Source organism: Anabrus simplex, chromosome 2, assembly GCF_040414725.1.
Source record: "Anabrus simplex isolate iqAnaSimp1 chromosome 2, ASM4041472v1, whole genome shotgun sequence".
Taxonomy (NCBI): Eukaryota; Metazoa; Arthropoda; class Insecta; order Orthoptera; family Tettigoniidae; genus Anabrus; species Anabrus simplex.
This window is the reverse complement of record NC_090266.1, coordinates 1,148,063,522-1,148,087,399: the sequence shown is the minus strand read 5'-3', so window position 1 is coordinate 1,148,087,399 and position 23,878 is coordinate 1,148,063,522. Positions and strand designations below refer to the sequence as shown.

Here is a 23,878-nt window from a genome sequence, read left to right as displayed (position 1 = left end):
TGAGGAATTCCTCCCGTTCATGTCTTCTGTGTGCCCCAGAATGCAAGTATACGTTAACGTATAGGGTGTTTTCATCTGTTAAGATGTAATTCTTCCGCTTGGATGACTTTCGGTTAATTTGATATTTAGTTTCTCTGTAAAGTATAGCAGTGCCTCTTGACACTTCTCCGGGATTAGCAATATGAACATAAAAATAACCAAGAAATGATAGATTATGGATGCTGACTTCTTGCAGGAAGAGGATGTCAGTAGCATGTTCTGTGATAAATTCTCGAGAAGTAATTATTTACTATTGTTTTGCAGGAAGTTCATGTTAAGTGTGGCGTGAGTAGAAAGCAGTATTATAGACAATAATAGTAGTACTTTAACAAATAAAATTTTACTTTCAGTCTTTAATCTTGGTTATAACTTTAGCTTGCGCGACATTTAAAATAAATTTCGTTCCTCGCTTAAGACTTTCTTCCACCAGTCGTTTTAAACTAGGGCCTCTCGAACTGGTGCCAGGAGTTTTTGTTATACTGGCTTCCATTTCTCCTCACTTTCTTGGGACATTCTTTCTAATTTTGACTCCTTTCTATTTGTCATTATCTTCTACTGGTATTTTTAATCTAGGCTCTTTGGAGCTTATACTGGGAGGTTTTGTTTCTATCGCATCCACTTCCATACGTGTTTGTGAGTCTGCTGTGTTTGGGATCTTCAAAACTTGTTCGTGTGTGCTAGCGGGCACGCTTTTCTCTTCATGTGCATGAATCAGATGACTACGTGCCTCAAGGCTAACTGGAACTGTGTCTTATCTGCGTGTTGTGCTGACTGTTGACGCTTGGTCTAACAGGCACGCCTGGGTTGGGACAGGCTGTGGAAGTGTAATCCTATCATTTTGGGCTATCTCTTGTGTTTCTACAAACTTATCTTGTTCCATTAATAACATACTGTTTTCCTGATCTCTACTAAGTAAACGATTCACTGATGATTGAGAGACGGGCTGATTTATATGGTTCTGTTCATTTTATACTCCTGAAGGTGTATCATGAAGGTCAACAACGGGCGATTCGTGAGTTTTATTATCAACTACAGGATCTGCTACCTGAGGAACGCGTTGTATGGGAAGTTTTCCACGTACTGAGCTAACCCAGGTAGGTGTGTCTTTTGTACTGGTTTTTTACGACGAGGGCATTGTCCCCGTATATGTCCAATTTCATTGCAACTTGAGCATGTAACTTATTAGTGCTTCCAAACAAGTGATGTCCGAATAGGAAGGAATGTGTTTCTTTAGCATGATTTTAACCGCTCTAACAAAATTGTGTACGTTGTAAATAAAAATCGAACTCCAGGCCTCGTCATAAACGGAGAGGGTTGCTCCGTAATTACTGAGCTGTTCTGATATCAACCTGTGTGACTTTACAACGGTATCCATTACTATGTGTGAAGACTTGCTAACCTGCAAATTGTTGAAGGAGTTTGTTAGTAATTTCCCGCGCCTTGCACTTGATGAACACTTGTCTGGATATGCAATTTAGCTGTATCATCTTTAATTCCCTTTCGTCGAGTTTCAGTGCGCCGAATATTTCATAAAGAGGTGGTCGAGGGATGTCACGTTCGCTGAAAATGATTAATTACTATCATACTTTTACATTCAAATATCATTTTGTAGGTTTAATTAAATTGTGGAAAATAATGTAGCATTTCTATCAGTGTTACGTTCTGTTTTCCTGTTGTTTGGGAGGAGCACAAATACGTTTCCGATAGGAACCGTTAACTTGAGGCACAACATTTCACAGGGCGCTTGCGAGCGATGTCCACGCTGCACGTCTCACAGCGAACTTCATATATTTTGTCAAGTCATTGCGTAACTTAGTTCCCCTGTAGTGATGAAGTTAATTGCTTTTACTGTAAGCAAATCATCGCAAAAATAATTGATTTTTATTATGTTTAAGCAACAGTGTTACAAAATTTAGATTTTTACAACGATGCTATGGAATGTACTCGGACAAATAATTCTTTCAGTGTCGAGGTTACGAACAGTGGAAGCCTTTACATTTCACACCTTCATGATCTGTACGGCATGCCTTTGTTTTCTGCTATGTGTACTCTAAATCGGATCTAATGATCCCGCTATTAAATTAAGTAATGATCGAATTATGTTAGGAAGGTAAGTGTGGCTCTTGTTAGTATATTGTTTTAATTTCTTCTCCTTTCATTCATTCTATATTTTTTTCCTAAAAGGTCGTAGAACATGACCTGGTCCCTTCACAACACAAGCTTTTATTCACTTGTATTCTTCAGTATTAATAACCCAGTTCTGAAACTCATGTAAAGCATTAAGTAGAAATAAAGACGTCACCTTCACGTCTTTCCTACCGAGCTCGATAGCTGCAGTCGCTTAAATGCGGCCAGTATCCAGTATTCGGGAGATAGTAGGTTCGAACCCCACTGTCGGCAGCCCTGAAAATGGTTTTCCGTGGTTTCCCATTTTCACACCAGGCAAATGCTGGGGCTGTACCTTAATTAAGGCCACGGCCGCTTCCTTCCCACTCCTAGCCCTTTCCTGTCCCATCGTCGCCATAAGACCTATTTGTGTCGGTGCGACGTAAAGCAACTAGCAAAAAAAAAAAAAACACGTCTTTCTGTTAAACCACCTGCAAGCATCGTGGAGCCTGTGCTGTATTTCTTCGACAGGTGCCAGACATCTGCCCTGATTCTAGTGTTTCCTGTGTTCACCCACGAGCATCTTCGTCTACTTTCTTTCAGTTGAAGGGTTTATGACATACGCGTGGGATTGTATCCCATGAAACATAATGCTCACCACACAATCTCGTAGTTAATCCAAAGGTGAGAAGACATCCGCTATTATTCTGTTTTCTTGCTTCAACCTACTAGCATCTCCACCCAGTGACAATGTCACTAGCTTCTCACCTACGCAGCTGCAGTTCGAATTCTGACCAATGTATGTGGGATTTTTGAAAGGAGATTCACGCACTTTTTACTTGGTTTCATTGTAAAACTGGAGGTCCTGTGGTTGTGATCAGCAGTGAGTTCAAACTGGCTCTCAAGTAATTTAAAACTGTGAAATGATAATGTACGTTCAACCGCACACAAATTGCCTGTTTTAGAAGATGAATTATTTCAAAATCTTCGTGCTTCAAATAGGACGAAAATATTGTGGAGGTGGTAGTATTCCAGTATCATCTCTTCGGCTCCTCGTCGTATTTTCGGAATGTATTAAATTGCCATCCATTTTTGTGTGGTTGAGTGTACAAGCTATTGGGATATAAAACTATACCTAACTAGAGGAAGCTATGATTTTCAATAGTATTTTAAAATGTACTCTGTTCGAATGGTTTTTATAAACAAAGCCAAAATACTTATGTGTAGACGAAGGTCTTTAGAATGTGGAGGAGAGCTATGGACGAGATTACGAACTGTATCTGGTTATGCTTCATCCCACTATACGAGGATATGTCTGGTGAGGACAAACGTCCGTTCGCAAGGGTAGGTCACAACCCGCTCTACAGCAGCTATAACACAGGCGTCCTTGTACTGGAAAGGCTACGAGTTAAGCCGGCAACATGTCCCTCCGCGCCGTTAAGTGGATATGCATACCTTCCAGGCGTTCTAAACGGCGATGCGAACGGATTTTAGTCCCTACCAGATAACAGCGTTTAGTTTAATGTAATTTTCATGATTAAAACACTGACACACATTTGAATCAAAGGATGAGTACCATATCAGTCTTAAACTTTTTAAATGCATGTTAGATGTTAGTTTTCACTTAACCTACAATGAATGCATAGTAATGTTGTGGATAACCAAGGAATGTAGTTTTTCATATTTAAGGGCAGCCATATAATTCTAGTTGTGAAAACCGACAAAAATGTTGTAGTTTATGTATTGCATGACATGCGATAAAGATAAAGAATTCTTCTTTACTCCTTTCTTTCTCATTTTCTTTGTTCATACTGCTCATCAATCAGCCACACTTGCTAATTAAGACAATCAGAATAATAATGAGGAAACAAATCAGTTTGTCTTTCGACTGGTGCATAGCATATTAAGATTTATTTTTCTTTGTTAAGTTTTCAGGGCTAGTCATGATTTACTTCTTGAATATATTGAAACCTGATAAAATTATCTATAAGTCATTTCTGATAGGTGTGGACTTTAGAACATCAAAAGTACATTTGGTGTGCAATACACTATATTCGTCATGATTACATAGTTAATACCAATTAAAAATGAATGATGCATTTACAAAATAAATAGCTAACTATGGTTACTATGTTAATCTATATGGCCGTCATATTGATTGCAGTAATTAAATGATTTGACAAACTCGAAGTATGATAAGGGAAAAATCATGAATGAAGAAACATTCTATCAAGATTTACAACCTAATGTTTTTCGCAAGCCTAAGGTAACGACGGTTTTTTTTTATAAATATACATTTCAATTGAAGGATAGTTTAAGAAAAAGTATAGTCAGTAGGTATTTATCAGTTATTTCGTTCGACCCTATTCCCTTGTTGTCTTGTTCTTAATAGCTGTATGTTCCTGAGGCGACCTTTCCTATGGTATTTGAATGTGATCAAGTATCCTAGGCCGTGTCAGTATATTCGCTGGCATGTAAACGATTTTCTGCCAGTTCCAGTTGTCTAGATGTAGCGAGCCTGCTTCTTACCTGGAGATCCCGTGTTCAATTTCCGGCCAGCAAGGAATTATTACCTGATCTGACGCTGGTTCAAGGTCCACCCACCCTACATGAGATCAGATGAGTAGCTATCTGAGGGTTGTACAGCTGTCCCATGTGTAGAATACCATTAACAATGGCCGAGAGGATTTTACGCGTTGACCACGCGTCACCTCGTGACCTGCTGCCCTTCGGGACTTGCAGCTGTCGCATCCCAGGCGAAGGACTACCGGGGCTGTAGCGCCATGGGGTTTGATTGACAGATGGATTGATTGATTGATTGATTGATTGATTGATTGATTGATTGATTGATTGTAAAATAACTCCTGCAGGAATAAATTCATTTGCCTCGGCTTCTCCTAAATCCTTAAAATTATCTAAGGGACGCCATTGATTATTATTATTATTATTATTATTATTATTATTATTATTATTACAATTTTCTTTATGTCGCACCGATAGGATAGGAAAAGGCTAGGGATAGGAAGGAAGCCCGAGAATTTGCCTGGTGTAAAACTAGGAAACCACGAAAAACTATCTCCAGGGTTCGAATTAATTTTTTATTTGGCTCTAAGCATGTTCGTTGGTGTTTGGATGTCTCGTTGCGTGATTTATCCGAAAGGACTATTGATAACTAGACAGCATTACTACCCACGTTGTGTAATATCCTTTGACAAAACGTTCCTCAAGCATCCAAGTCAGATCGTGACACTTCTTACGTAATTGCCGATGGTTCGGATAAAATTTATTGTTCGGTAACACTCACGTAACATATGACCGCCTGATATTGGTCTGTTGTACAAGTGTTTTCCTCTCAGTAAATATGAGGAGCATTCCGAACAGCGTCTAAAGGAACTTCTTCATTATGATCAAACGTTGTAGGAGTATCACCAATGAGAGTTTTCCTACTAAGTGCCCCAGCTGAACACATACGTCATTCAACGCTACGGAACGTATTGGCTGCCGGTTTAATGCTCCCAGGAAATCGCTTGTAATACAGGCGTTGAAACTGTAATGACTTCTGTCAAGTATCTCGATAGGTGGGTTACATATCGACGTATTCGTCAATGGGGTACGTCACGAGAGTAGATTAGCAAAAGAATTATATTCGCTCCCACTACAAGAATGAATGATTAATCTTTGTGTTGTGAACATGTTTAATAGCTGTGGAATTCAGGTGGCATATATAACACTGTATTATTATCTCAAAGGAGACATTCTACCGTACAAAGGGGAAATGAAGCTATGGATATCTTAAAATATGTGCAGAGAGCAGGATTCGATCCATTTTTCAGGTCTCAAATGTCTTACTAATTCATCCACAAGGACGAAGTGCTCTTTGCTCGCAGAAAATGCGTTACTTATGCATAGACATTTCACCTCGACGTACATTTGATTCGTGTTTTACAGCGTTCATTTAAGCTTTACCACACAAAAGATCACTTTTTATAACCTAACAACTTGATCGTATTAGCTGTACTTCTATTATAACAAAACGCAACGAACAATATATTTATGAAATTGTTCTTCCATCTCGGTGCGAAGATTGCATAGTGTCGATTTTCCCTCCACAAGTTTAGCTCGTTTAACATTGGTGACTTCTACGTAGCGAGCAGAGCAATATCTACCAGAGCCCTGCATTGTCGCGTTTTGCTCGAGCGTGAGCGAGGGATAGGTTTGTTGGCTAATGCACCGCTAGATGGAGTGAGTGTGCGAGGCTTTATCACCTGCCAGTGAGCTAGGAGCGAGTGATGCTCGGTGACGAGCAAGCTACACTCGTGATGATAGTTGCCTAGTCAATATGGAGCGGTAAACTAAAGAGGTGGTGAAGGATAACCTTGTAAGTCACGAATTTAGTTTAAGGAAGCCAGCTGGCTTCAAACGTGATATGTGGGAAAAGTTTTATATTGCAATTAATCATGATGGTAACCAGGTAGACTATGCATCCTGTTAACAGTGTTCTTCATTGTGAACATACAAGGCTACAACTCCACATCTAAGGTCACACGTTAGAGGAACATACACTCAATAACATTTCCATTGAGGTCATACGTCTGTAAAGTGCGTGTCGACAGAGCACAGAGTACTGTACCACAAGCTGTTAAAAATTTGCTTACGCAGAAATGTGTAAAAGTGTGACTTCTGGTTTATGTCCTTTTAGTGTGGTATCGGGTGATGGCTTTCGTGAGATGTCCCAAGAACTAGTAAATATTGGTGCACAGTATGGAAGAGTAAATGGCAATGACATTGTACCCCGTTCTAAAACAATCTCACATAACACAAACAAAGGCCGCTGAAGCAAGTGCGAAGATGCTCATTAGGTTGATTCTCAGTGGACAATGACAATAGTGACATTGGTTTTCCCAGGTAAGAGAAAATACTAGAGAAAATATCAGAGATGAAATCAAAGACAAGCTCATCGAACTGCGAATAGAGCCCGAACGTACACGATATCTGTTTCACGTCCAATCGAGGATCAGATATCTGGAAGGCCCTTGAACCTTACCTAATGTAGGCAATTTTTTTTGTAATTTGTTTTACGTTGCACCGAAACAGATAAGTCACGGCAACGATGGAAGAGAAAAGGGCTAGGAGAGGGAAGGAAGCAGCCGTGGCCTTAATTAAGATACAGCCCCAGCATTTCTCTGATGTCAAAAGTGGAAACGACGGAAAGCCATCTTTAGGCCTACCGACAGTGGGGTTCGAACGTACTATCTCCCGAATACAAGCTCAAAGCTGCGTGACCCAAACCGCACGGCCAATTTGTTTGGTCAAATTATTTTTAAAAGTGCATTTATTCTATATTATTGTCACTTTTTAACCCAAGAAATAATTTAATTTATGTTCGGTCTAACATGCAAACGCAAGCACAATATAAGAAACTGAATTAAGTAAACAGAAGGAACACAATTTATTATTTTATTTCGTTGTTCAGAGTTCTAATCCATACATATTTGGTCCTAATATATTGTTTAAAATGATAATTAGTTTAATGTTGTTTACAAATTAAAACTTAATTAATTTTCATTGACCCAGTGTCTGTAATACGAAGATGCACCGAGAAAAAATTATAAGGAATAAAAAGACAAATCAGGACAAACGTGAATGTTATGGCATTATTTTTTCGCTTTCTAGTAATATTTCAAATGATTGCCTTTTGTTTCCTGCATAGTTCGCTCTTCAACGTAGTTACAAACGCTCTCCGCTCGAGTCCAGGGCCTTCCAACGAATACAAGCGAGTGAAAGACATACATTACAGTGCTCTACCTTAACGACTAGCACTGCTTGATGTGTTGCATTTTTCAAGAATTTTAAGGAGTTGATGGATAACTCTCTAGAGAGAGAATGATCGTGGTTACATATGATCATACCGAGCTCGATAGCTGCAGTCGCTTAAGTGCGGCCAGTATCCAGTAATGGGGAGATAGTGGGTTCGAGCCCCACTGTCGGCAGCCATGAAGATGGTTTTCCGTGGTTTCCCATTTTCACACCAGGCAAATGCCGGGGCTGTACCTTAATTAAGGGCACGGCCGCTTCCTTCCAATTCCTAGGCCTTTCCTATCCCATCGTCGCCATAAGACATATCTGTATCGGTGCGACGTAAAGCAAATAGCAAAAAAAAAAAAAAAACAACCGTATGATCATTCTTTTTCACTAAATAAGCACTGCTCTTACCCACAGATATCGAGGAATTTATTTCATCAAATATGACAGGGTCTATAATTTGAAATGAAGCCAGTAATGATGATCACCGAATCAATCTATTATTTTATAAATACACGAACAGAAATTGTTTTAGTAATTCGTTACCGCTTAATTGTGACAGGTAACTCAGAGTTGAAGATCGCTACTACAGGGAAACCTCGATATCTCGAATCATCTCGGGAGCTAAATTGTATTTCTAGTTATCGAAATTTCGAGATATAGAGAATGCCGTTTTTGAGCATGTGTAGCACATAACTGAATCATATGTATCTACGGGCTTATACTGAACACATTAATTTTAATAGTATTTAAAAATGTACAAACAAACTCTATTTTACGGCATCACTTAAATTATAACCCGTATTGTAGAAACTTCTTATAAGACACGATACGGTACATACAATAGTGAAACAAGAAACATACCTCGGTTTTAACACCTTTGGGACTGTTAACTTTTCCTCCCTTCACGTTGAAACCTCTCGTCAATACCAAGCAGCCGAGATTCGTAAATGGAGCTTACCATTAAGGCCCGGATTTTCATGCAGTAATAGGTTAGACTGCAAAATAATTTGGTTAGTAGGAAGTGTCGGCCATTCGCTCTTCCATAGTGTAGCTAGAGTAACATAAATTATAGGGGTTCTGATGGGCGTACCCCTCATGTTTATGCAAACCCCATAGCATAATCGTTGTGAAGGTAGACTATACTTGCTACTCGCTTCAGTAAGTTTGCGTCCTAACCTATTAATGCATAAAAATCCGGGCTCTACTTATCATCCGCGACTTCGGGGTTGCTTTCGTACGTAACTTGTAATTAATTCACATACGAGAAACAGCGAGGCTTCGCCGATTTTCCGATCATAAGAAGTTTTAGTTTTTTGATTCCCGTCATATTAGCTCCCATAACCACTGTAAACCTTTCTTTACTTTTAACTGTTCCTCACAAACCACAAATGCCGTACTGCACAGTTAATGTTACACAAAATTCGAGTTACAGAGTATTTTTTTGCTTCAAGGGAGGAAATGTTTGCTTCGAGACATCGAGAAACTCGAGTAATGGAGGATCGACTGTATATATATGTGCTTTCAGTGGACAGGAAGGAAGGTCGAGTGAGTCCTCTCCTACAGAAAATATTATTTCTAAGATTTTCTATATGGTCCGATGACCTTAGATGTTAGACCCCTTTAAACAACAAGCCTCATCAAGATTTTCTGTTATTTTTGTCACCTCTACGACCTGTTGGTGTGTAACTGGGAGCAATATCAGATGCATATGAGTTCCCATTCCTGCTAGATTCTGGCGAGGCTCTGAGAGAGCTGAAAATTGGAGTGTCAACATAAAGAGAAAAAACCGATCTTTGGGAGAGGAGAAAATGAAATACACCTAAGCATTCGCAAAAATATTGTCGAAGTCCAAGGAAGCAATCGTATCTCAGTTTGGAAAGAGCAACATAGTAGCTTAGGCTGTTCACGATGAATATCGAAGACATTTTCTGGGCTTCTAAACCGTTGTCCCAAAGTTCCAGTGCAGACTGCGAAATGTCCACCCTCTCTGAATGCCAGCAGTGAAAGGAGCAATGCATGGCTCGCAGTCCAGTGGTTCTCATTAATATCTCACCGTGCGAGTTACTTGGGAGGAATGTTGGTGAAATAACTTTTTAGTGCAGTCAATAAGAAATTAGAAGTCATTTTTCAAAAACTGATTCACTGCAGAAAAATCTTATCTGTTTATAGTCAAGCACGTTAAGAAATAATTCTTAAGGTGCTGGCATAAATCAAAAGTAACCTCTTTGTGGTCGTTCCATGCGCCATATGTAACTTATTTTACTCTAGCGCAATAAATGTCACCAGCAACGAGGTGTATAAATAGCGCACGTGACTCTTAGCTGGAGCCGCGGGTTCGATTCCCTTCCAGTCCAAGGATTCTAATTCTGTACTTGTGATACCAATTGAAGAGATGTCTGGTACGAAAGAGAGAGTACTCAATCACGGATGCCAAGGAATGCGGCTAAGGATTTCGTCACCCTAATCACGTGTAACTTCAACGTCTGCGGGCCATCTTGCTGAGGGGAAGTCTTCAGTGTAGGCCAAGGTCCTCGTTGGCTTTTATGTGCCCCATGTTTCTTTGTATTTGCAATAAAGATCAAAAATCAAGAACAACACGAGTATGATGCGGACAGCTTCGGTTGCAAATACGTATAACTACAACAAGCAGAGTTGATGGAAGCTTTACCTATCATCTAACGCTTCCAAGACACGGCGGAGTACTGCATCAGTCGTCTATAAGGAATACGTAAGAAAACTGGAAGTTTAATCATCAAAATGTTCTTTAAATCTTTTTATTATATATCACTGGTCTGTTATAAGTTAGATGTACCGTACCTATATAAAATGAAGCAAGTGTACGTAAATACCACGATCTCTCGGTATTTGGACCCTAAGAGCTCTATCATCAACTCCCAAGTCCACTGAATGTGCTTTCACACTATTAATCACAAGGAGTGGCTTCATAATGAATAGTGTTACTACCGTCACTGATCTCAGTCACCGCGTATTGTCAAAGCCAAGGATGAGACTGATACAGGTCGATGAAAATAACAACCTTGATCTAGTCCATATCAGAACATAGTACCTCATCAGAGATGGATCTTGTCCTAAAATCAAACTTGGACGGTAGGAAATACGAGAAAGAAGCAACATTTCCAGCAGATCATCGTCTTCATTCAGGTAAATTAACCAATCATTACTTGAAAATGCTGCTTGTACCCTCAAGTTCCTCCCAACGTAGTTTGCGGGTTAGTCGAATCACTAAACCACAATTTAAATTACGCTAAATCGAATAACATTAGTTCTACTCCATCCTTTTCTATTTGTTACACGTGTTTGCAACCCAAGCTATCTGCATCAATCTGTACCTTCCTCGTTCCTTTTTGTATTTATTTTATTCCAGTTGTAAAACTAATGCATTTTGTATTATTTGCAAAGTTTCATGGAATAATTTGAAGGAAGTTAATTGTATTTACTGCCATACTTTAAGGTTTGCATGTAAGGCACGTCACATCCGGGCAGCAGTATCCACGGGTCTTGCTCTGAAGTTTGGCACGGAACACGGAAGCGATCAGAGGGTTCGCATCATGGTTGAATGTAGTGACAGATTCATTAAATATAATATGCTACTCTGAAAAGTATTTTAATATTCGAATACATTCCAAGATTTACATGAAAAGTTTTCATTCGCAGTAATTTATATGTGAAGATATAATTACATAAATAAACAAGTCACTTGCTTTTAACTAAACATACATCTATAATTTAAAACATTTATTACATTTAGCGTAATTATATCTTCGCATTAAAAATAACAAACGGGCAATTTTCAGTTCCTGAACCAGCTTTTCTCAATCTTCTTTTATTGAATCATGTGTAGCAGAATGTTTATTGTTATAGTAACGCTTTACATTGTATTTCAATTTTGGTGACGGCAATACCACAGATCAAACATTTCGACTCATTTGTCGAGAGAAATATTTTTCTTCCCAATCTACCTATCCGCTGCATCCTCGTCCACATTGAAAGGTTAGATGAATACATCTCTTACTTAAGCTCAACATGTACAACGTCATAAAGGTCTAATGCGCAGCATGCCCCTGTCGTGCCCTCGGTGCGAGTTGCCCTCTGTGGGCACGGGGAAACTCAACTGAGTTGTTCGACCCCGGATAAAATCTCGCCAGTTTTCTATTTCACACTCACTTCAGGTTCATCTAGGGTTGCCATATTCTGGAAACCAAATGTCGGGAAAATTCTCCGTCACAACATTTAAAAAACACAATTAGGATAAATTTACTGATAGGGCAAGGTCATAAAACCAGAAAAATTAAGAGCATAATAGATAGTATAAAACCTTTACTACTTACTTTGCTCACATCATGCAACATTCAGTATTTGACACAACGTTTGCGTCTTTCAAGAACATGGATGTGCGTATAAAATTCTTTCCAATTCATACTGTAGTTAACTGAGACCTGAATCTTTGTTTAAATCAGTCGCACAGTACACCTATTTCTGCAGTCTGTCCACTTTGCACTCATCAAAGAGAATGCCCTTTTAGCATGGGCATTGGACCCTGGAATAATAAATATAAAAGGTACCAACTTTGGCATGTTTTTAATTTCCTGTGATATTGCACGTTTAAGCAGAACCATCCATAGATAATTGGCATTGCTTTTAAATGTGCCCCCCTGAGTAAGAAAACTTTTCAGAATGCATCGTTTCTCATACATTTAATCTAAATTTAAACCTCTTAGAAGCACATTTAACGTCGTCATACTGCAATGACTATGACTGGAGGCTAATTTTAGACACCTTTTCCAGATCACATTCATGAAAATCAATATACTTGTCAAGATAATGCAACATATTATTGTAGAAGCTCAGCAAATCATTGAGGATTTTTCATTGTTTCTCAGCAGGTTGCAACAGCTTGTTCAAAATGCTGCTTGTCCTTGGACGAACAATTTCATCCTCAAACCATTGCTTGAACTTTGAAAACAGACCATCCATTAGACTATAATATTCTATCACAAACGAGAAACTTACTCGTGAGACTTCGAGATTCACTGTAGCGTATTCTCAAGAAAGCTGGGTACAGTAAAGTTATGAACTCTTTTTCTCTGAATCATCATCGGAGAAATCTGAATGAAAACACTTAGGACAAATTCTGGAACTTAATTTTTTAAATACTGTAGCTTGGCAATGATTCCCAGTTCTGAACAAACCTAGAAACTGCAGGTGTTAAAGACAAGCATACTGTATGGTCATTAGATGCTTAAAATTTCACTCAGTTCGACGTCTATGATTTCATAGAAACTCATTAATTCGCTACTACTTTTGGAAGAAAGTGAAAAGTGAGAATATGTTTTCATGACTTCAGCTTCAATGTCTACATCTAGAAGGTCACAATAATATTTTGTGACATTATGGATAATATGGTTGTTACAGTTTGCTTTAAAAATAGACTTATTTTGGTAATTTAACAATTCAAAAACGGATTTTTTTACAATCAAAGCTCACGTTAGCTTTATCTGCAAAAATGATGATATATGTTTCTAGTCCAACTTGTTCTTAACTGAAACAGCAGTCAGCAGATAATATATTGACTTAGCTGACTCATCGGACTGTTCTGTGAAATTAGGTTTTTTTCTGGATGCCTTCTGCAGGGCCAAAGTAACGTATATTTCCCGGAAATATTTTCCTACTTTTCAGGTTAGAAGCATCTGTTACTTCAGAAGAAACTGAAACAAGTTTTTTGGGGCATTCAATGCACTAACGAAATCATTGTGACACTTTTAGGAGCCACTATATTTGCACCTTCATTTCGGCTTTTGTACGTCCATGAGGAAGTTTCAAGCAAATGTTGGAATAACTAAACACGCTTTACATCAGTTTGTTTACACAGTCCGTACTATTGTATCCCTGTGACTATATATTGTATAATTACGGCCTCACTAGCAGTGACGTTAAAATCAGAAATTTCAGTCGTGGTCGTGAAGTGTTTTCAAGAGTGTCTTGCTTTCTTTAACTTTCTCTTAGTGTCTGGTGCGAGTTGAATAACGTTCCTTTTCTTTCGGAATGGCGTTAATTTTCCTAGTTTCTTTTCCGTTTTCAAGTTTTTCAGATTCAGTCTCCTCAATCTCACAACTTTCCCCGCCACTAATTTTTATTTTCAAATATCTCAATACACTTAATTATCTGTGATTAAGGTGAAGCAATGAAGAATCGAAGTAACTTACAATTGCGCGTGGGTGATGTGACTGGTAAGGCAGATAAGTGGCATCCGCCAAGTACTACAGACTACTGTACTTTCGGTACATCGTAGGGGTACATATTGCGACAGGTGGCCCTAGCTTAGTGTATAAAAGATGATAAGTGATTCGTTATTTTTCCTTACTGTTGTCGACCAAAGACTTCGTCCTAAAATACGAGGGTCGAGTCATAAGTTATGGCAACTATATTTTTCTCGCGAACAGGAGACAACACGGAAAATCTATGATATGCGTTTGGAAATATAGGGCATGAACTTATGCATAGTGCCTGAAGATAAATTCTGACTTCAGGAGATTCTCGTAGGAAAGTGACAGAACACAGGCCATTGGTAAACATTGTTTTACTATGGTATAGACAGCAAATACACAAGACTACGTACAAAGAACAGGTCTCCACTGGTTACAGACCTTAGAAATAATCACCCAAGTTTTCCACTGTGCGTTGCCAGCTGTACATCTTTGTCAATGGACACAGGACGGCCTGTGCGAGGCAAATTGGCAGTTGATACTCTACCCCGTTTGAACGTCTCCACCCACCTCGCCACTGTTCTATAGGGAATGGCATGCACACCTAATGCTTCCCGCAGCTCTGCATGGAATAGGCGTGCATTTCTGCCGCGGAGAACTGCTATTTTAATATACGATCGTTGCTCCTGCTTGTTGACTTCCACTTTGTGACGCTCTCACTCACACACTGAACTTGGGGGCATGCTTAGATCCACACTGTTGTTTACATACACCATCTAGTGACATCATACGCAAGTACATACCGTACGTTTCCAAATGCACATCTCAGATTGTTCATGTTGTCTCCTGTTCGCGAGAAAGAAAAATAGTTGCCATGACTTATGACTCGACCTACGTAGTTGTAAGACAGCGGTTGCTGTAGATTATTTTAAAACTTTTTCATGTATAACGTCGGAGAAAATATTCCCGCTGCAATACAATACAGAAAATGGGAAATAATTTCGAAAAACGATATTTTCCTCTAAAATCGGGATGTCAGAAACACTATGTATATTTTTTTTTTTGCTAGGGGCTTTACGTCGCACCGACACAGATAGGTCTTATGGCGACGATGGGATGGGAAAGGCCTAGGAGTTGGAAGGAAGCGGCCGTGGCCTTAATAAAGGTACAGCCCCAGCATTTGCCTGGTGTGAAAATGGTAAACCACGGAAAACCATTTTCAGGGCTGCCGATAGTGGGATTCGAACCTACTATCTCCCGGATGCAAGCTCACAGCCGCGCGCCTCTACGCGCACGGCTATGTATATTTTGGTATAGTATCTTATCTACAGCGTCTTTTCCAATATCAGAATTATGAAATTACAGTTACATATACTATTCATAACATAATACATGATTTCACATGCACATAGGAAACGTGAGCAAAATTACACCCTAAAACACTACAATTTTTCGATCTACGTCGTCTTAGAACGTCACGTTTGGAACACAAAGTCTTGACGACCGGTCGTCCAGGCAGTACCTATCACAAGCTGATGTAACGGACAGAGCAGTTGAGTTAATGCAACCAAGAAATATAATTCACTTATCACACACCATGCTGGTCTCAATGTAGACGCTCCACACACAGAATATGAATTACTCGAACTTTCACCTAAATATGTGAATATACTGTTTCTTTGACTATGAAATAGACAATGGATTTATCAACAGAGGCAAGTTCAAAGCCAATTCGAGTGTGGCAGGGTGTGAAGGCGCCTCGTCTTGCCGCAAAAAACAAAAATAAAATATATTTCAACTTTGAAGCTACGATTGTTAGGCAAGTTTCTAGCTAACATTGTGGAAATATAATTAATTTTCTATATATACAGGGTGTTAGGTGTATACGTGCAGATATTTCTTGTAGCAATAGAGAACGATGTGACGAACCACTATATATCAAACTTTTAGTAATCAGCGGAAGTTATTTTCGAAAGCAAAGGGGTACGATGTTTTTAGAATAGGTAGTATGCCTTGTTCTGTGAATGAATTGCTTTCCGTTGATAACAGGCAAGTCACGCGCCACCCGTGCCAAACCGGTTTCTGTTTATGTTTCAGAGCAAATGTACTACTGTAACGAGATGTTACGTAATATACTTGCCAAACTGGTTTTATGTTTACGAGCAACTGAACTACGATAACAGCTGAAGGCTGCTACCGGTGTACGTACCTACATTTCGTGCTTCCTGCCGGGCTGTATGGCTCAGACGGTTGAGGTGGTGGCCTTTTTACTCCAACATCGCAGGTTCGAACCTGGCCCAGTCCGGTGGTATTTGAATGTGCTCAAATACGTCACACTCGTGCCGGTAGATTTAGTGACACGTAAATAGAACCCCTGCGAGACCTCATCGTCTCCGAAAACCGTAAACGTAACGCAAATACCATTATCATTATTATTATTATTATTATTATTATTATTATTATTATTATTGACTACTCGCCAATAATGTCTGCCCAGAAAATACTTCTCATCGTTTATAACTATGGATCTCGACAGTTGTATAATGTCCTAAATATGATGATTTTCAAAATTGGCTTTACGTCGCACCGACACAGATAGGTCTTATGGTGACGATGGGACAGAAAAGGTGTAGAAGTGAGAAGGAAGCGTTCGTGGCCTTAATAAAGGTTCAGCTCCAGCATTTTCCTGATGTGAAAATGGGAAACCACGGAGAACCATCTTCAGGGCTGTCGACAGTGGAGTTCGAACCTAGTATCTCCCCAATGAAAGTTCACAATTTCGCGCCCCTAACCGCACGACCAACGTATTCCAAGCTCTAATGCCGGGCTGAGTACCTCGGACGATAGTTCGCTGGTATTCTGATCCCATCTTGGCAGGTTCGATGGAGGCTCAATTCGGGGGTATTTGAAGGTGCTGAAATACGCCAGTTTCGTGTCTGTAGATTTACTTGCATTAAAAAAAGTCCTGCGATACAACATTCCGGCGCCTCGGCGTCTCCAAAATCCGTCAAAGTAATTATTAGGACGTAAAAAATTACATTATTATTTCGTGCTTACAAACGAAAAGCATGTGTGTAATGGTAAAATAAAGTATAACGTACTGCTTCCTTTGCAGTGCTTAATAAATTTATCAAAATAAAAGTGGCCAGTCTGAGTTGCTCAGACGGTTAAAGCACTGGTTTCTTGGTTCCAACTTAGCAGGCTCGATCTTGGGTCAATCCGGTGGTATTCGAAGGTGTCGGTAGATTTACTGGCACGTAAAAAGAACTCATGTGGGACTAAATTACAGCGCCTCCAAAAACAGTACGAGTAGTTAGTGGGACGTAAAGCAAATAACATTACCGGTATTATTATTATTATTATTATTATTATTATTATTATTATTATTATTCAGTCTTATTATTATTGCTACTACTCATATTGAACTACTTCTTATTACTCTTTTCCTCGTCTGATTATTATTATTATTATTATTATTATTATTATTATTATTATTATTATTATTATTATTATTCACCTGTTCATATTTTCGTCTTATTCCTCTTTTTACTCTCCTTGTAAGTCGTATACTTATTATTCATATTTGATATTTTGTTATTAATATTATTGTTATTTTTATTATTTAGATTTAGTTTATTTCGTTTATTTATAACTTCTCTTTAGCTTCACGTGACACAATACATTTTCCGTCTTTAATTCACCTTTTGTGTCGGTGAACATCTATGTTTCTGTCTGTGCTTCAAGACAGTGTTGCAAGATCTGTGTTTGTTTTCCCAGCCCGGATTGCGTTTCGTTTCTCATGTGTCACAATTACATCTTACGTTCTGTTACATGTTTAAGTTTGACCTTGAGATACATCACCTTTAATCTGCTCTGTAGCCTTTAAGAGTGTAGCATGGTCAATGATCTCAGTGCTTGTTTTGTTCACATAACTGGACTAAGAACTCGTCTCAATCGGCCCAGCAAGTTCAAGGCCAACCACTTCTCTCTGTTTGTTTGTTTATTTACCAATGTATGTATGTATGTCAACATTGTACTTAGTCAACATTGTACTATGTCAACATCGTACCATGAAAATTTACTCAATAAACGGGGTGTTTGGGGGGACCTCTGTCCTGGGTGGGGTGCTCTGCGGACCTCCTCTGGGGTCCGTGTTGTTGCTGCGGTTATCTCTCTGCGCGGTCAGGTATTTACTAACAGGGCCGATGACCTCGATGTTAGGCCCCTTTAAACAACAAGCATATTTACTAACGTATTCAATTCAATTTATTGTATGTACAAGACATACGTCCAACTTGAATTATTTCATCCTCACAACTCTACTTCCTTACTACATGGCCCATGAGCTACACGCATAGCTGAAGGCCCACCCACTCCTCCACGAGGTCTGGGAATGAAATAACTAATTTGATTGAATTTTTTCCTATTTCAGTAGTGATGAATATAACACAAGCATTTTATTGAATTTCTATACGTGTTAATGATGATGATGGTGATGGTGATGATGATGATGATTGCTGTTTTAAGGTCATCGGCCCTTAAAAGCGCGTGCCTTTTGTCTTAACTCGTAGTGAATAAGAAACAAAATATAAATTGCTCGAACACACGTAAAAAACCAAAACCACATGCAGGGTAGAATTGAGGAACTGCCAAAATGCGTTCAAGGTCAATGTCTAGAGTTTTAACAAGCACGTCTTCCCTGTGTTGTGTTCATCTTTCGGCACGTACAAGTCACTCGCGCACTGAAACTCTCGATTTATAATTTTTGTTACCGGTACTTCAATTTCACTGCTCGGATTTATGAGAATATCGAACTATCGGGACTCAAAATACTATATCGATACTGTACTGTACTCCCAAGCCATTACGGTGCAGAAATGGCGTAACATCTGACATACCAAAGCGAAACTCGTAGCAATTGTTCACAGTGACCACCCTGGGCTTCTCTGCGGGCTTCACTTCTCCGAATGCAGTTGCGACGCATTCGAGACAAGGAACCTGTGTTGTTCAGAATATCCTCTGGTGCCGAAAAAATATGTTTACAGAGGTCATCCGAAGTGGTTACTTCAGTTCAGTATACTTTGTGTTTCATGTCCCGCCAGACATAACAATCCACTGGAATAAGGTCTGGAATAAGGGCTGGCCAATTGATAGTTCCACATCGTCCTGTCTACCGTTGAGGAAATGTCTGCACCATTGTGTAAAATCCACGTGGTTCGGCGTAGTCGAAGCGACACATCCTCTGAAAGCTCCAGTAACGTACTGCCTCTACAGGAGCAAGATAACATTAATAAATAGATGTAACCGACCTCCAACTACACCCATCCAGATGTTAATTAGAACCGGTGCTGGAAATCGCCTTGTCCTATTGAATGGAGATGTTCCACAGCTCATGAGTGGGGTATAGTGGGTTCGAACCCCTCTGTTGGCAGCCCTAAAGATGGTTTTCCGTGGTTTGCCATGTTCACACCAGGCAAATGCTAGGGCTGTAACGTCATGAAGGCCACGGCCGCTTCCTTCCCTCTTCCTTGTCTATCCCTTCCAATCTCCCCATTCCCCCGCAAGGCCCCTGTTCAGCATAGAAGGTGAGGCCGCCTGGGCGAGGTACTGGTCATTCTCCCCAGTTGTATCCCCGACCCAATGTATCACGCTCCCGGTCACTGCCCTTGAGGCGGTAGAGGTGGGATCCCTCGCTGAGTCCGAGGGTAAACCTACCCTGGAGGGTAAACAGATTAGGAAAAACAAGAATAAGCCTTCTATTAGAAATGCCCGGCGGCAATTCCACAGTAGACCGAGCTCGATAGCTGCAGTCGCTTAAGTGCGGCCAGTATCCAGTATCGGGAGATAGCAGATTCGAACCCCACTGTCGGCGGCCCTGAAGATGGTTTTCCGTGGTTTCCGATTTTCACACCAGTCAAATGCTGGGGCTGTACCTTAATTAAGGCCACGGCCGCTTCCTTCCCACTCCTAGCCCTTTCCTGTCCCATCGTCGCCATAAGACCTATCTGTGTCGGTGCGACTATAAGCAACTAGCAAAAAAAATCCACAGTAGCTATTTTTCCTTCGAGCAATGTTCACGCATGGTTGCAAATACGGTTTTTGAAATCTGTCTCATTAATAACAATATGACTGAATACTTACAGCCTTTTCTTTCAGTGTCCACCGTCATTTCATTGACCTGAAAAGTTTATGAATAAGCATAGACAACTCGCATTGTCTATTGTCAGAAATTCATCGTAGCCTGTCGCAATAACAGCACCGAAATGTTGCGCTCATTTTTCATTTACTTATTAACTATTTCCTTTCATTTTATCAGCTTGGATCACTGAGTATTGCCATTGACGTCTTATGAATCTCACACACCTACACAATACTTGATTGGCATGTATGTGCTGGTACGTATCTTCGAGGTCACTGTAAGGATTCTGTGTACATTTCATACAGAGTACCCTAGACCGGTTTTCAAGTACAGCAAGTGGCTGGCACGTGAGTCATCCTCTCCTACTTGCCAAGCCTTTAGGGGAAGTGCACAACAACATGCGTTGGCCTGCGATAAGAAACAGGTTCAGCAAGCCCTATATTCTGCTACTGTACTTCCACTACGCGTGGACAGAATGACGTAACCGGCATATCCTGCTACGGCCGTTCAAAACACATTAGGTCCTGAAATGGTTGGCTCAGTTATGGGCAAACTAATAGGACAAGGTAAAAAGTACATAGCATATATTGTGATATGTCTTTTTCTTTGCCGACTAGCTTAATATCTGCACGTATACACCTAACACCCTGTATATATCTGTTACAAATATATGTTACAAGAAATGCACAAATCTAGCCGCATTGACTTCGTGCTAAACAATAAAAATTGATTGATACAATCTATTGAACATTCAAAGAGTGGTTTGATTATATTCTACATTAGATATTATGCAACATACAAATATTTCTTCATTCTTAGCAGATATGACATACTGTAGTTATAGCAACTTCGAGGTTTTCGCATGTCGACAGATATACCGTATAGAAGCACTTGTCATTGTTCATTCCTGTCCGTAGTGCATATGGTTCAGTGTCCTCTTTCGCTTTTGGATTCTCAGTAAATCGATGTTTTCATTTGATATACGAAGTTCCGTGTTCCTGAGTCTTGAGCGCAAAGCTGTGTGGGGGGTGACTTTGAATAGAAATGTTTTTGTTGTGATTATATCAGAAATAATCTAACTGAAAATGATATGAATTCATCTTGTTTCATTGTAGAAGGGCAACTGATGTTTTTAGTAACCCTTATTCGACTTATCCTGGCATGGTACCTCTACGTATACCCCATAACTCCATTTATTTCTCCCAGTCAGGTATCCACTGTGGATGGATCGGGGAAGGTTTTGCTTTTTTGGGGGAATAAGGCTGTTAGTCGGAAGAATGAATCTTCCAGATTTTAAAAATCTACCAGATGTCCATCAAGCAATTCAGTTCCAATCACTCCCGAAAGGTAACCTTTTCTTCCTGCGAATTGCATGGGCGCGTAGGTGGGTACCATGCTCCACTTCGTATATCTTCCAAACAGTAATTTCAATTAAGGTCATTTCTTCTTTCAGATTCGCCAGGCAAAACTATCGGCTACGGACAAGGAATTAACGCGTACCCGGGCTCCAAGCATCCAGGTATTTAGTTGTATTAGTTGTCTCCCTCAACGTAAATATGTACTCTTCTTCATGAATATCTCTACTCCTCCTCTTGTTCAAGAGTCTCTGTGCAGTTTTCTCTCTACTCGTGTACCTTCAGCATAGACCTTCAATGTGTTTGTGTTGTCAAAATACCATCTTTCTTTCACGCACGCCTTTTTCAGCTGAGAATGTTTCAACTTTCGTACATACGCTCAATACACCGAAGTATTTCATTAGTTTGCATTATATACTGGATACATTCATGATTCCAGTACCTCTATACCTAGAATTTAGTTTGGCGTAATACTAATTAGAGAAACTTCTGGCTACACTACATATTTTGTATTATAAAATTCTACGCCCTATGATTAGAACTTCAATTTCCTTTCCTGCTTTCCGAAGAATGACCTAGATATGAGGTAGGGTCATATATATTCGTCTTTCTGTTGCAGTGACGTTATTAACAAAGAAAAAATGTACGTGATAAACCAAATAAATTTATTCCAGATAATTCAAATCCAAGGTTATGAAATTTTGTATATCAGGATGTTATATCCTCTGGATTTGAACTTCAGATTATATGTTCCATGGTTATGAAATCCTAAACATTACGTACCGAGTGGTATGAAATTCCGGATAATACATCCTTGGGGCTATGTAATACAAAACTTCGATATGGATTGAAAATAGCCGACACAACGCCTTCATTGCTATCAAATCTAGACAGTACTTTTCCATAAATCCCGGATAATGTTCTCCTTACCAGTACTTAACTAGCGCCAAAAGATTGGAATAAGTAACTCGCAGGGCTATAAATTCTAGGGTAATACATATTCAGGGTTTTGAGGCGCCGAACACCAAATCCGCTGGAGTATGAAATCCAAAGTAATACGCCTCCAAATTCAATTAAAGTCTCTCTTCGTTATTTTATTTCTCTGAATCGCTTGACATTTTACAACGAATGCGTACTATAAAAAGTTATAGACATTCACATTCGTTATTTTCAGTTTTCAATTTCAAATATTGATTTCTTTTGGCAGCAAAATTTTTCTTGGCTTCATTGTTCTCGAAATCCTGATTATCACAAACGTGCGGTATACAAAACATTCCATGGTGGAAGGTCCTTGCTTTATGTACACTTAGCAAGTTGTCTTCAATGCCATTGTTTTTCTCCGTAGGTCTTACATCTCTCTTCAATGATTATCATCATCCTGCACTTCCTGCTTCTGTAAATTTTCTCTAGTTTGTCTATCCTCTGTGTTGTCTCATCATCCATATAATTTACTCTGGTTCTCTGGAAGGGTTCACGGTTAACTGATGGAATTTGAGACGAATTGTTAATTGTAATGTTCATTAAATGTATACTGAGTGGCCAAAGGTCATGGGAAGACACTGAATGTGATGTTAAAAACGAGCTGCTTCTCCGCGAACCCTGAAAACGGCAGCAATACGGCGAGGCATCGACTCAACAAGGTGTTGGAATCGTTCTGGAGGGATCTAGACCCACGCATCTTGCACTGCTGCCCACAATTGGTCTTTTGTACTTGGTGCGGTGTTCATTGAGCGTACACTAGTATCGACATCATCCCATAAATACTCGACTGGATTGAGATTTGGGGATCTGGAGGACAAATCCACGTTTGTAACTTACCTGGAGTGCTCCTCCAACGATCTGCGTGCCACTACAGAGCGATGATATAGCGCATTGTCCTGTTAAAACATGGCATCTCCATCAGGGTACTCTAGAGCCAGAAAGGGATGCAGATGATCTGCAGGAATGTCCACGATAATATGCTCCTAGCAGTGCTTCTTACGGAAAGACAGTGGGGCCTAATTGCGACCATGAGAACGTCGCCTGGATACAACCTTGTTGACACGCAGGATCCATAGCTTCATGCGGCATACGCCACACTCTCACGGGCCCATCAGCACGATACAACTGTAACCGGGATTCATCAGACCCTACCACACGCCACCACTGTTCCATAGTCCATTGTCGATGTTCGCGGGCCCATGCACGTCGTTGAGTTCTGTGTCGAGGTG

At 39.8% G+C, this 23,878-nt stretch overlaps 1 protein-coding gene across 2 annotated transcripts in view; it reads left to right on the top strand.

Annotated features, from left to right (window-relative positions):
* Positions 1 to 23,878, top strand: part of Drep2 (DNA fragmentation factor-related protein 2) — an 874,423-nt gene that overhangs the window by 214,453 nt on the left and 636,092 nt on the right. The window contains exon 2 of one of the 2 annotated variants that reach the window (XM_067139748.2): positions 21,767 to 21,832. The exons of the other annotated variant lie outside the window; for it this stretch is intronic. Within the exon in view, the coding sequence (XP_066995849.1) occupies positions 21,767 to 21,832 (66 nt within the window). The remainder of the gene's footprint in view (positions 1 to 21,766; positions 21,833 to 23,878) is intronic. 2 annotated transcript variants of the gene reach the window in all.